The 15513-nt window shown below is 33.8% G+C and overlaps 1 protein-coding gene across 1 annotated transcript; it reads left to right on the forward strand.

The window, feature by feature from the left end:
* Positions 1-895: 895 nt before the first annotated feature.
* On the forward strand, positions 896-2341 carry LOC111810444 (uncharacterized protein At1g10890-like). Its single transcript, XM_023697151.1, has one exon. The coding sequence runs from the start codon at positions 1322-1324 to the stop codon at positions 2339-2341; it is 1020 nt and encodes a 339-aa protein (XP_023552919.1). The 5' UTR covers positions 896-1321.
* Positions 2342-15513: the final 13172 nt, after the last annotated feature.

Below are 15513 nucleotides of genomic sequence, written 5' to 3' on the forward strand. Positions count from 1 at the left end.
ATTTTGTACGTGTATTTTCTTACATATTAACAATCGTGTACAAATAATAATTAAATTTATGAGGAGAAGTTTGGATGAAGTTTTATTAAATAGGTAATCTTAAATTATATCTAAAAATATACAAGATTTTTTTTTCTTTTTATATACATCTAGGAGAACAAAACAAAGATTCAAGAAGATGTCATTCATGTCATGTTCTAATTTTTATTCTTTCTTATTTCTCAAAGATTAAAAAAAAAAAAAGTTATCCTCTCTCAAATATGGTTCGTTATTTGATTATTTTCTCTTGAGTGAATTTTAAGTGAAACACATTCTCTACCCAAGTAATTGCAAGATGCAAGCTTCGCACTAAGAGGAATCAAAGTCCCAAGTATCATCGTCCTTAAGTGTCAATTTTTATTCTCCATCTCAACATAAATTAAACTTATTTTCGTGAAAATATCTATTTATAAAAGAAAAATCTCTCATAGTTACAAAAATAAAAATGAGATATAGATAGAAGACATAAATATGATACCAAATAGATATGGTAACTATTAGGATTAGATTTGATTGAGTTATTTGGATTAGATTTAATCTAGTTATTTGAATTAGATTTGATTTAGTCATTCTTCAATTGGATGAGAGATTTCTTCCAATTCTTCTGNTTGGTATCAGAGCCATGCTCTTTCCAGTTTTCTTTTTTTGTTCCTAACATTTTGGTATCAGAGTCATGCCCTAAACTAGTTAAAACTATAAGCAGCAGTCTTCGACGTGTGTCATAATAAAAGTATGTCGATGGAGAGTCCACTTGTGCCGTTTTCTAGAGGAAGGAGTCAAGGTCGTGGAAGCTTTAGAGGCAGAGGAAGGGGACGAGGCAGACAAACCTTCAACAAGGCCATAATGGAGTGCTATAACTGTCACAAGCTAGGACATTTTCAATGGGAATGTCAAAGCAAGGAGAAGGAGACAAACTATGCAGAGAGTCAAGAAGAGATGTCGCTGAGGCTTACGTGAATATGAATAAGGCCAATAGAGAAGATATGTGGTTCCTTGACTCGGGATGTAGCAATCATATGTGTGGGAAGAAGGAATATTTTTCAGATTTTGATGGAAGTTTCAGAGATTCAGTGAAGCTGGGCAACAACTCAAGCATGGTTGTAACTGGAAAGGGTAATGTACTGCTGGAAGTGAATGGAATCATAATGATAATCACAGGAGTGTTCTATGTGCCAGACCTGAGGAACAATTTGTTGAGTATTGGTAAATTGCAAGCAAAGGGGTTACCTTTTTGTTTCAAAATGGAACATGCAAGGTGTTTCATCCTGAGAGAGGCTTAATCATGGAGACAAAGATGTCTTTGAATCGAATGTTCGTATTGCATGCTATATCTCAGCCTGTAGCAGCCGTTCAAACTCAATTGAAACTTATGGGGAAAAGTGGTTCAAGGTCTCTGTCGTACACTTACCGCTCCAATTCCTATCGCCATAGTCAGAGAAGTAGAAGGGACCCAAGTTCTTCCCCCTATCATTCCACTACCAATTCTAGGAGAAGCAGCCGTTCAAGTTCCCTCAGCCGCCAACGCAGAAGTAGGTCTTCCTCGTTATCTCCTTTCCCCAAATCGTCCAGTTCCAGTCCTAGTCGTGCATCCACTGATCGGAATCATTCCATAGAGAAGCTTAAGAAAGAGGAAGAAGAGAAGAAAAGGCGTGAAACAGAGTTGAAGAAGTTAGAAGAAGATGCAACTAGGAGGATGGAAGAACTAATTCAGAAGAATGTTGAAGAAAGGCTAAACTCTGAAGAGACTAAATTAGAAATACAGAGACGAATAGAGGAAGGTCGCACGAAGTTGTTTGATGATGTTGATGTGCAGCTTGAGAAAGAGAAAGAAGCCGCTCTTACTGCTACAAGACAAAAAGAAGAACAAGCACGAAAAGAGAGAGAAGAGCTAGATAAAATGCTGGAAGAGAATAGAAGAAGGGTAGAAAAAGCACAGCGACGATTAGTTGTGGAGCTGCAGCGAAGGAAAGAAGAACAATATTGTGAGCTCGAGTTGATTCAGAGACAAAAAGAGGAGGCAGCTCAGAGAACTAAGCTAGATGATAAGAGTTTGAGTTATGTTTTGCTGGGTGTTAGTGAAGAGTCAAAAGTTTACAGACTCTATGATATAGAAGCGGCAGATGAAAATAATGATATAGAAGCGACAAATGAAAATACTGCAGAGGAAAATATTTCATCTGGCTCTTTGGCTGAAGCAAGCTGTCCTAGCTCAAATAAGGCGAGGAATAAGAGATCACCAGTCTGGATGAGAGACTATGCAATAGGAGAAGATTTTTGTGAAGATGTTGATGAAGCAGTCTAGATGAGAGACTATGCAATAAGAGAAGTTTTTCTGTAAAGAAGATGATGAAGCTCAGCCATGTTTACCCCTACTGAACCTGCAAACTTTGTAAACTTTAAAAAAGCATTGAAGAGTGAGAAATGGAGGCAAGTCATGGATCTGAAGCAATAAACAGAAATGGCACATGGGAATTGATGAAGTTACCTGGTGGAAGTTTGGTATGAGGTCGTAGATATAAACTGATTACTATTCGTGTTCAGTTTAAGGGAGGGATTGTTAGGATTAGATTTGATTGAGTTATTTGGATTAGATTTGATCTAATTATTTGAATTAGATTTGATTTAGTCATTCTTCAATTGTATAAGAGATTTCTCCAATTCTTCTCATCTTTCCAGTTTTCTTTTTCTGTTCTTCACAGTAACATGTCATTCTTAAAAAACTAGGACACCGATGTGACAATGATACATTAATTAAAAAAAATTATTTCAAAAAAATTATCAATTTTATATTAGAAATAAATTCATATAAATAAGTTTATATATTTGTATACTTAAAAAAAAAGGTTAATGTACGTTTCTCTCTCAAAATATATTCAAAGTCAAGTGTCTGATACGATGGATTATAAATTTGTAATGCATCCATTGTATTAACAAGTGTTTAGTACATGCCCAACATGTGTCAGATTAGTGACACTAAGTTATTCTCATGCTTTCTTTACACCCATTTAAAGTAGTTTGAAAACTAGCACGTCAAAATTATAATTTACTAACTACAACTTCAATTTTGTGCTTTAAGGAAGGTTTTGACCAAAGAGAAATAAAATCCTTAATTTAGTACATGGTAGTAAAGATGAACATGAGAATGAGTTATTCTTACATGGAAAGAGATTTAGCCTTAAGTTATATCTCATATCCTCTTTCAACCAATTATTTAGTTTTATTTAGTATGTTTTCGAAAGATAGGNGATACGTTCCTGTAACGTTATGACTAAGGTACGTTCAGGTAACGACACAACTATGATATGTCTAAGGACATTAAGGCTATGATAAATTAGGGAAGGATATAACCACGAAGTTTTTATGATATGATATGATTATGATACGACATGTGAAGGACGGATATATATCCAACAAGTGTCAAATAGGGACGTGAGAATAAATTATTCTCAAGCTTTCTTTACATCGGTCAAAGAGTATTTGATAAGCTTTCAAAATTAAGGGTTTTCTTTTTTCTTCTTCCTTCTTTCTCCCTTTTCACGTTTAATTTTTTCTTTTAAATAAAAAAAGGTTTAATGTGAGAATGAAGAAGTTAGAAAGGAGAAAGAAATGAATGTAATAAAACTTTTCCAGTCAGTAGGAATGAAAATGGTGAATGGGTCCTTGACGATAGTCGACTGCTATACTTTGGTTTAAGATGTAAGTGATGATTATCAGCAATATGAGTTATGTCAATACCACACCGTTATCAAGAGAAAGTAAAGTAGAGTAGAATAGATCAAGCGATCCATTTGTTGAGAGTACCGTAAGAGGCACACAAGTAAGAATGTTGGATATAACTATTCTTTCACATCTGAGGGATGAGTCCCATAGATCCAACTACAATATCAAAGAAACTTCGGGTGGTAGTGATTGCTTGCATTGGTGGCTCCGTGGTATCCCAGACACATGTAACATGATTTTTCTTTCTCAAATATAGCTTCATTTGTCTTAAAAGTTCACTTTTGAGTAATCCGGAAAGGCTTATTAATTTGCAGCCTCTGGTGAAGATGATCACTCCGAGGTGGGTTTGTTAGTGAAGATGCAATTATATACTCAGAGTTTTATATCAATGGTTACATTTATATCTATAAATGAAATTTGTGGTGTATTTTTTTGGAAATTCAACAATAATCATCGGTTATTTGGTTACCATTCTAAAGAAATTCAACTTTCGACCTTTTGTGAATGCTCAAAGCTACTTGCAAAGTACTGTTGATTATGATCCATAATACTCACCGACTCGAAATTGAGGTTTGTTCATGTTTGAAAATGTGACAAACCAAAAGACAAGATGCTAATTAATATTGTTTGTGATTGTTGTTGTGAATTCTTCATCTTTGAATACATATTTTGGTTGGCTTATGAATTTTTCCATCTTTTAAAAATATTATTTTTTTAGTTCGGGCCTAATTTCATAATAGGCTATTGAATCACAATATTGCAATATTTTAAGTTACTTTTAAGATTAAAGGTCGATGAATAAAGTAATTACGGCAAGTTCTTTTTATGCATCTTATTTTGATCTAGCACATAAATGCTTCCTAATTATTTTATTTATTTTTTTATGAATTAGGTTATGAAGATCATTTGAATTATAAACGCTTTAATTCAAACAATATTTAATAACTAATCATTTTAATATTTATACTCAAATATACTAACAAGTACTAGTAACACTAGTCTCAATGACTTAAAGAATACAACTATTATCTCGAACTATAAAGAATTTAATTCCAACCTATTCTAATGGACAAACGCTTTATTAGACTCTATTGTAAGATTTCACTTCATCAATTTAAGTAGCGTTCAACTACAACTATAAATATCAAATTCTTAAGTATTCATGAACAAAATCGGCCTAACAATGTCTCTTGGAACTATTTACCAAAGGTGTTAGAATGAGCCGTGTGGAAGGGTTGCCTTTAGATGCTTTAGTACCAATTAAGGATGTCAATATCCTAGTAGTGCAGAATGCAGGAAGGTTCGTAGTTGAAAAGAATAACGAGAATAGTGGACATCGTTTCATCTACAAGCGTGTGGTGAACGGTCTGGTTGGTATGACTAGAGAACGTCGTCCTCGCAGAATTTATATTATTGTGATAGAAGTTATAAATAACGATGATATTCCTTGGTCTTTTATTACAAAGGTGCAGAACTTTTAAAGAAGTTCTCGAGTTCCTTGTCCCCAAGTAGCAATACAACTACTAGAATGCTATCTCTACTTATAATAAAAACCTCTCTCTCTCTCGAAATATATATGTGTGTGTTTGTGGATGTATTACTCTCTTTTATTAATGAAATATGGCATAGTCATAATGATATTATGAGTATCTTTTCTATCCCTCCCTTCCTTATCGCTATATAAAGAATATGAAGATTATAAGTAAAAGTGTACAAGTAATTTGTTACTTTTGAACTTAAAATGCTTATAATTCAATATATCTTTGTTATCAACAATAATTATCAAACGGTATATAATTTTGTCCAAGTAAGGTCGCTTCTCATTCCCTGTATGATATCATAACACAAAATCGAGCGGAAGGGTTAACGATAAAATGATAACAAAAACCCATTCGTCGAACTAACTATAAAGGAAGGGTTGGTTGGAAACCATGTCTATACTTCTTTGCTTTAATCACAGGTAACTAAAGATATATAAGAACAACAGAATATGGCATTCCCAGTCAAAACATAAAAAATTTCTTGCCATGTTATAGTTAATGAATATGGTATGCACAAAGATCCGATGTCACACTTCATGATTGGAGACCAATACAGTGAGCTATGGTCGTCCATAACGTCCTTTGGTCCAATTATGTCAAGCAAATGTTGTAGCAAGCAAAGAGTTTTTAATAAGTTTGCTATTGCAAAGAGCTCGGTTTAAGGCACAAATGTCTCTGATGTGAAAGGCGCACCAATTCAACGAGATTTAAGTAACCATGAATAAGACACATGATACAGCTTGTAAACGAAACGATGTCCATGACTCTTGTTATTTTCTTCCACTACAAACCTTCTAGCCTCTTGCACTTTTTTGTCATTGACATCCTTAATTGAAATTAGAATTGAAGGAAACACTTCTCCACAACTCATTATGGAACACCTTTGATAGATAGTTTCAACAGATTTACTTTGCCGAGGAATACTTTAAAATTCGATATTTATAGTTGAACGCTACTTAAATTGATGAAGTGAAATTTTACAACAGATGTTAATAAATCGTTTGTCTATTAGAAGAGAGCTTGGAATTAAATTCTTTATAGTTGGGATAAGGGATGTTTTAGTCAAATTAAGTATACTTTTTAGTTTTAAAATAAATTAATTTTTTAGTTTAAAATAAATTGATTTTTTAGTGTTTAAAAAAAAAGATAGATAGGGAGAAAATTCTTTATATTTAATTTTTTACGCTAATTAAATTTTACGCTAAGATAGATGGGGAGGTTAATAAATTTTACGCTAATTAAATTCTTTATATTTATTTATTTTTTGTTTTTTTTTGTTTTTTTTGTTTTTTTTGTTTTTTTTTTTTTTTTTTTAAAAAAAAAGCTTCAAAACTACTCGTTAACTTTCAAAAGTGTTTAAAAAAAGATAGATGGGGAGAAAATTGTGTTCATGGGGAGAAAATTGAAGGTTATTTTAGGAGAAGGTTTTCAAGATCAGTATAAGATCCTGAAAACATAACAAGAAGTAATATCCTAGCTTAAGGTCGCCATTAAGAACCTACTAGTAGGCTACTTACTAAGTTTTACTCACTCCATGTTTATCATTTTTTTTCAAGTAACTAAGAGTTGGTCGTGGATGAGAGTGGACTTTGGAGTGTGGGCCATGGACTAACCTCTGTTTTTAATCTAGTATTTTTTGTTCTTCTTTTAAGTCTGCTTCTTATTTTGTGTTTGTAACGAGTATGTATATGTAACACCCAAAAAATGAAGGAAATTATCTCCCATAAGAATAAGCCACTCATGAAAGACCCAATGGATAGAAAGGAAAAAAATTAAAGGATTAAGCAAGAACAAAGGACTTAGTCAAGTCACTCGTGTACCCTAACAAGTGATTTCAAGGAGTTAAAGGCCTTTTGAAAAGGATTGGAAAGGAAAAAGTAAATGAAAAGGGCAAAAAAGTCATTTTATCAATTATCAAGAATCTTTCCGGATTTGTAATTCCTTATCTAGAAGGAATCTCAAGAAAAAAAAAAAGGGAAAAATGATAAAAAAGCGATGAGAAATTTGTAGAAAATTTTTGGATTTTTCAAGAAAAATAATAATAAAATATTCGGAAAGTGGTAAATTACCAAAATACCCCTAGAAGAATGGATAATTACAGAAATGCCACTCTAATTAGAATCAGAGCATCTACCGTGACCATCCGAGCAAAATCCTTCGAACTCAAATTTCAACCGTCGGATCTCCTCCAAAATTTGATATGATCTAGAACGAACACGCACGGATCATCACATCCAACGACTAGTATGCAAAGCCAAGGTCGATAAGGCCATGATCGGAGTTGATATCACCAAAAAATTATCCAGAAAGATCGATCTCTAAATAACGAAGATTCTGGAGCTCTCAATGTCGGTTTAAGCTCCTCCTATAAAGTCGGAAGTAGGAGCAACAATACGGAATAAGAATCGAGAAAGGTCGATCCCTCAATTGAAGGCAATAAGCGTTTAGATTGTGGGTCTCCTACTCTCAGATTTCTTCCAAATTCGAGAGCAATCCTCCACCATTTCTCTTCAAACTTCTAAATAACGAAGAATCTGGAGCTCTCAATGTCGGTTTAAGCTCCTCCTATAAAGTCTAAAGTAGGAGCAACAATATGGAATAAGAATCGAGAAAGGTCGATCCCCCAATCGAAGGCAATAAGCGTTTAGATTGTGGGTCTCCTACTCTCAGATTTCTTCCAAATTCGAGAGCAATCCTCCACCATTTCTCTTCAAACTTCTAAATAACGAAGAATCTGGAGCTCTCAATGTCGGTTTAAGCTCCTCCTATAAAGTCTGAAGTAGGAGCAACAATACGGAATAAGAATCGAGAAAGGTCGATCCCCCAATCGAAGGCAATAAGCGTTTAGATTATGGGTCTCCTACTCTCAGATTTCTTCCAAATTCGAGAGCAATCCTCCACCATTTCTCTTCAAACTTCTAAATAACGAAGAATCTGGAGCTCTCAATGTCGGTTTAAGCTCCTCCTATAAAGTCAGAAGTAGGAGCAACAATACGGAATAAGAATCGAGAAAGGTCGATCCCTTAATCGAAGACAATAAACGTTTAGAATAATGGGTCTCCTACTCTCAGATTTCTTCCAAATTCGAGAGCAATCCTCCACCATTTCTCTTCAAACTTATTCCTACCGTTTCTCAACAAGATTACCCACAAGTTCTATGAAGGAATAGAGTGCTGAAAATGCCTAGAAACCATTCCCCCAATTCAATTAGCCATTGAAGAACTTCAAGAAAAACTTGAAAATCGAATCCGATGATACATGATGATTCGTCGAGCAAGAATGATTCCAATCAGTTTCTGCACCTCCAAGGAATGCTTCCGTATAAGACCACGAAGAAAAATAACCTCAAGAGATTTTCGAATTGAAGGAAATAGGTTTCAAAATTAAATTGGGGATAAGAGTCGAATTCCTATCTACGATCTCTTTTATGGAAGCATTCCTCTAGCTTCAGAGGAAGAAGTTGAGTAAACTTAATGAAGGAATCGAGAGATGAAACATCATAGAACAAGCTACCCCAGAGATCGAAAATCTGGCGTTTCGAGTGAGTTGCATACCGAAAACGATTTTTGGAAATTAAGGTCTTACACTTAAAGACGTTCCAAAAAACCAATTCCTTTAGCCTGAAGAAAGGATATAGAAGAGATTCAATGAAGAAATAGGGCTTTGAAACCCCTAGAATCGGCTACCCAATAAGAAATCCTTTGTTTTATCTCCAGCGATAAATCAGATTTTGGATGAACTTTGGAAGCGAATATCTTAGGCTACGATCCACAAGAAGGTATCAAATCATATCCCTAGCCCTTCCTTTTAATACCCATCTTTATTTTTGACGAAGAAATCGAGGAGAGAAACGCTGTAAATGTGGCTGTACAGGCCGAGTTTCAGATGTCGGCAACGCGAAAAATGCGCATATTCTTCCTGTTCAGAGGAAGAAAACGATGATATGGCCAGTTTAACTGAACTGTCCAAGTCAACTCAAAATTTGACCTTTTCTCGGGTTTTCTCAAATTTAACCCCATTTCAGACCGATTCTCATAGAAAATCTTATGGTTTCAGAAACTAGACACAATAAGGAGTATGTGGAAGGAAATTTGAAGTAATTCAGATACTAGAAGCTCAAGAATGGACGTCCCAAACTTCGTCGATGAGGCAAGTAGCCTCCTTGGACTTTTTGTTAAGAAATACTTGTAGAAATTGCTTGGATTTTCATATGAACCCTAAACCAAGTATGAATTAAGGATATATGAAAGAAAAACCCAAAGAACCGTGAGTTAAGACCCTGAACCGATCAAATAGCTCGAGATTTAAGTAACGTTAAAATAACCCACTATATGAGCTTCACTGCATATCAAATTTTAATACTGAGCATATTATATTATGTTGAGGTTAGATGTGAAATTTGGTGGTCATTGGATAAGGATAAGTAGGCAAACCAAGAAACGGTGTAAAATGACCATAATGCCCCTAAGGTAATTTACCTTCGGTTCATGACCTAGATGACCTTCAAATGCTATGAAATTCATCAGTAGATCTTATTTTATGAAATGTTATATGAATCCTTATCCCAAGAGGTTATATAAGGTAATGAAGTTTGGGAGTTATTGGAAAACTTTAGTTAGCGAAACCAAGATATGGGAGAAAATGTTCATCACGATCCATATGACCTTTGCCATGAAGCACGATGTTTATAAGTTTTGTAATCCATGTTACCAATGTTTGCTGCACACAAAAAATGATAGGGATGTTAAATTTTTAAGTCAGTTTTGGAAAGTATGGTGGATAAATTGGGTACCAAATTATTGTTTTCAACTGCATGTCATCCTTAGACTCATGAGCAAACTCAGGTAGTTAATCAGCAGCATTGCTTAGGGCTATTATTTATAAGAATATTAAGTCATAAATTGGGTAACAAATTATTGTTTTCAACTACATGTCATCTTCAGATTAATGAGCAAACTGAGGTGGTTAATAGAACATTAGGAGCATTGCTTAGGGCTATTATTTGTAAGAATATTAAGTCTTGGGACGAATGTTTGCCACTCATTGTTCTCTTTTTGAAGTTGCTTATGGATTTAATCCACTTACGCGCCTTGATTTGCTTTCTATTCATTCTAATATTTTTGTGAGTAAAGCAGCCACAAGTAAGGCAAATGGGATCAAAACATTGCATAAAGAGGGGAAGGAGGGGAAGGAGACAATTGAGAAACAAAACTTCAATGTTGCTTCAAGAATTAACAAAGGATGCAATGAAATCATTTTTCAAACCAGTAACTGGGCTTGGATACATTTTCGCAAGGAGTGATTCCCATCTCAAAGGAAGACAAAGTTACATCCAAGAGGGGATGACCCTTATCAAGTCCTTGAAATAATTAATAACAATGCGTATAAAATGATCTTCCAGGAGAATTTTCAGCACATTCTACTTTCAATGTTGCTGACTTGAGTCATTTTGATGTAGGTGATGATTTTCTAATTCGAGGACGAATCCTTTTGAAGTGGGGGAAGATGATAAGGATCACAGTGTTCCAAATGTTCCAACTAGACCTATTACACGATTCAAGGCCAAGAAGATTCAACAAGCATTCATTCTTCATCTACAAAATTGGATAGGCTCGGTTCAACAATTATTTCATGTGTTACAAGCTTATTAGATTGAGGAAGGATCATTTGGAGGTTCAGAAGTGAATATTTACACAGTTGAAGGAGCAAATGAAGTTGCAAGCATCATTACATGAGTGGTTAGAAAACTTTATTTATTTTTAATTTCATAAAGTTTGTAATGGTAGAATTGTCAAATTGACTTCGTTTTTTTTAGATTGAAGGGTTTTTTTTTAGATTGAAGGGGATCGAAATTAAATCCGAGCCACTAACTTCTTTTGTGGGAGACTATAAATACATACAAATTATTATGTAAAAATCAGATTTGTGAGGAATGAAATTGATCTCTCAAGTTGAGAAGTTACCCTTCCAAATCCGAGCATCGCGTGTGAGCCATGCAGTCACGCTTTGACATTGTGTGGTTGAGTGAAATTCTTAACCTTCTACTTATTTTTTGGATTTCTTTTCTCCGTATTCATTGTAATTTATCCTGATACAAACAAGTTTATTCTGGTAGGAATGTATTAAGCACGTGGATTTATTAATTACGGTGAACTTTTGTATAAAACAAAGTAAATACAAATGGAGTAACATGAGATAGAAGTAAACATAGTAATAAAAAGAAACTACATAAACTTAAAGGAAGTTAATCCCATCTTACAATATAAATATTGTTCAATTATAGCAAAAAAGTAGTTTTGAAAACTAGCCACTCCATATCAATCTATGTTTGGAAAACTAAAATAAAGAAAAAAAATAAAAATAAAAATATTTTTCAAAAACTTAGTTCCGTGTGAAATTTTGCTTAAAATTCAAATGTTTTTTATTTTTATTTTTTATAAAAGGATAAAACACATAATTTTGAAATTAAAAAAAAAAAAATCAAATGGGCCTAATGTTTAACATATCTATCCCAAAGGAATGCATGGGCTCTAGTGGTAATGCTGCTTTAACGGTGTGAAAGACCATGTGAAGTTAACATGACAATAATAGTATGTTCTAAAGCACAAAAATATGTGGATAAATTTCATATATTGAGGTTGGATAAATTTCATATATTGAGGTGTGGAAAACATATACACACATACAACTAAAAATGATAGATCCGCATTTGGTCTAGTAGTATGATTTTTTTTTTTTTACAAATTAGGTGGAATGAACAAACAAAAATACAAACGAGAAAAAGAAAGAAAATATTTTATGAGAAGACGAAAGGCAGATAGATCTTCTATGGAGAAAGGCTATTTTATGGGGAGAAGAAAGACAGATAGATTTTCTGGGAGAAAAAAAAAAGAAGATAATGGAGAGATGGTGAGGCAGATAATTGAAGAGAAATGTCATTTGAGAAGGTTAGTAGTCAGATTTACCTTTTCCTTTTTCTTGTATGGAAGGATATTAATATGTTTCAATTATTTAGATTTGAGTTAGAAATGATGGTATCTTAGTAGAAAAGAAATACAAAGAAAGAGGGGAAGACTGGTAAAACAGATCAAACAATGAAAAGAAGTAAGAGAAAAAAAAAGAGAGAAAGATTTAGAAATAACCAAATCGATAGAAATGGTTGTAAACAACAGAAAATTAGGTAATTAGACGTTGAAGAGGGTTGGAATTAGATATGAGAATAGAAATAGAAAAGAATTAGAATTAAAAGGAAAAAATGGAAGAGAGGAAGATTTGAAAAAAGAAAAGAAGATTAGAATAGATTGAAAATGATTCGTTAATTGCATAAACATTTCTAAGGAAAGAAATGAAAATGATTGAAAATGACCCGTACAATAAGGAATTAAAAAAATGATGATTCCTAATATTTTTAAGGAGAGAAAAGAAAAGAAAATCAAAATGATATTTTTAAGGAAAGAGAAGAAAATCAGATTCTATCATAGAGTAGATAAACGAGTGATAGAGGTAGGTGGAAAATATGAGAAAATTGTTATGATTTGTACCCTTTAAATATAATATTATTAGAAACCATATTTAGATTGAATGATCAAGTAGCATGAAGTTTATTACCCAATATAATTTAGAAACAATGAAAACATGGAATTCGATTTTTACTAAGACCGTTTTAGAGCCGTATTTCACATTGTTAGTTGGATTATTAATTAAAATGTGAAATACTAATGAAAGGTGACGAATGGTGCGATATGAAACAAACTCCAGCAACCTTTGGAGCAGCTCTCGAGGAACGGGAGCTTACGTTAATTAAATTAGGGAATACTTCGGCTAAGGCCAACCAGGTAAGTGCCCTTACTATAGGATAGGTTAAAAATTGTATGAGTTACGATGATGTATGAACTATGTCGTACGATGTGGTATATGAGTTATGATGATGTATGAGTTATGATAATGTGTGGGTTACGATACTTGATGATGTGCTGAGTATATATATATATTTATGAATGTCGTACTTGATATGTTTGATGCACTTTTTTGCAATATGATGAGTATGATGATTGCATGACGTTTACCTTAATATGATGATGTTTTCCATATTGAGCATGCTATATGATGATGAGTGCCATATTGCATCATCTCGTTAGATTGACATAAGACACAACCCTAAGAGCGTGAAAATGATATTAATATAAATATCCACGAGTATGTGTTACCTAGAGTAACAAAGAGATGAGACTAGAGGGTTGTGTCAGAAGAGACATTATGATGGATTTAGAGGGACCTCATGCATATTGTATGTTCATAAGCATAGGGCTACTTCCCCTAGAGATGATGAGTGCGGACGCGCACCGTATGATGAGCGCGAATGCGCACAGGTGCGAAAGCACACAGATGAGGGTGTTCATGAGGTGCATGACACTATGGGGTTCCGCTCACCTCCAGATGTCGCTATAGATTAGCTTGACCAGAGGGTCCAGGGGGTGTGCGAGCGCCCTGGGGACTCACACTCGCACGTGTGAGTCGTGTGTAGGGAAGTACTACACATCCAATTTGTCCGAGACTGGAGGCCACCCCTAAGATGAATAGAGATAGGTCTCTGAATCATGATTGCATGTGTTTGCATTTGCACAGCCCCTATAGTGGGGCAACTTACTGAGTATTCTTTGAAATACTCCGGCCGTGTGCCACATCATTTTTCAGGTAAAGGCAAGGCGCACTTGTACGGAGGACGGCGGCATCGCGAGCAGAGACTGTGGCACGTGCATATAGTAGACTCATATTTAAATTCTTAGTTTTAAGTTAGAAGAGGTTGTTTTGCATTCCATTGTTTTAAATTATTTTGTATTTGTTTTTATTTTCTCTAAATTTGAGTATTTTGGATTTAAACACGTAAGACCATGGCTGTGTTTTCCAGAGAAGATATGTGGAAATTAAGGGTCGTTACAAATTCTTAGCATACTAAAATGACTGTTATTATCGCTATCAAACCAATAACAATTCATATAAGCTAAATCTTCCAATTGATAAATAGGCGAGAGAAAGAACTTGAATTTATTTTTATATCTATCAACATGTTTGCTACTTTTATCTAAAACTTGATCACGAGTTTTTCTTATTTGCATTGTAAAATTATGTTTTCTATGGATATCATTTCTATTTCTAGAATTGAAAAAAAAACACGTGGATAAATTTCAAATATTGACGCGNTTTCAAATATTGAGGCGCATAAAAGATATGGACCAGCAACTAAAAATGATAGATCCACTACAAGGAATTTGGTCTAGTGGTATGATTCTCGCTTCGGGTGCGAGAGGTCTCGAGTTTGATTCTCAAAATGCCTCCAACAATTATATCAAATTGAAGCATGCAATATAATAAGATTTGAAATAGGTTTTTTAAACCTTGAACCAATAAGTAATTCAGATGGATATTTGGAAAAAAAAAAAAAAAAAAAAAAAAAAAAAAAAAAAAAACCATAGAACCACTTGTTAAACTTTATTTTGGCAGCGATTTTTATAAGCGCCAACAACGCTGGATTTTGCACAGCTAAAGGTCGTAGTATCCTTATATACTTTCACAAGGTGTTTTCAACTTCTTTTATAGGTAATTGAACTTTTGAGTCCATGTAAATGATTGGTTGGATTAGTATCAGTTTAAGAAGATAGAGGAGAGAAGAGAGACTTTGTTAGAAATTCTCCCATAGGTAATCCCCCAAGGTGTTTTCAACTTCTTTTATAGGTCGAATTTTAAAATCAAACCACAACAAAATTTACTTCTATCTAGCAAAATTATTTTTTTGTTTGAAACAAGATTATTCCCTTCTTTTTCTAAAACTAAATTTGACTCTGAAGTAGATTTTAATAGTTTTGTTAATGAAATTTTCTTTAAATTTTTTGTACACAGAGTACCATGGAAATAAGGCTCAAATAAAGGATATAAGACACGTAATTGAGAGAACCTAAATTTTTTTTGAAGTTTGCTTTTCTAGGATACGTCATCACGAAAGTTTGAGACAAAGACCATTGGATAGGTTTTAATAAGGCTCAAATAAATTTAAAATCCAAGAAAACGTATCTGAGTTTGATATTATTTGATTTTGGGTATGGACACAACTAGCTGATTTCTTTTGATTACATTAATGAATGTATGTAGATGTTTAAAGTGTTGATCTTAATGGTTTTAGAAAATATCAACACATCATCAATATAAACTATCGAAT

The sequence above is a fragment of the Cucurbita pepo genome, chromosome LG14, assembly GCF_002806865.2.
Source record: "Cucurbita pepo subsp. pepo cultivar mu-cu-16 chromosome LG14, ASM280686v2, whole genome shotgun sequence".
Classification (NCBI taxonomy): Eukaryota; Viridiplantae; Streptophyta; class Magnoliopsida; order Cucurbitales; family Cucurbitaceae; genus Cucurbita; species Cucurbita pepo.

Coding starts and splice junctions, on each gene's coding strand:
- LOC111810444 (XM_023697151.1), top strand. CDS start 1,322: ATGGAGACAAAGATGTCTTTGAATCGAATGTTCGTATTGCATGCTATA.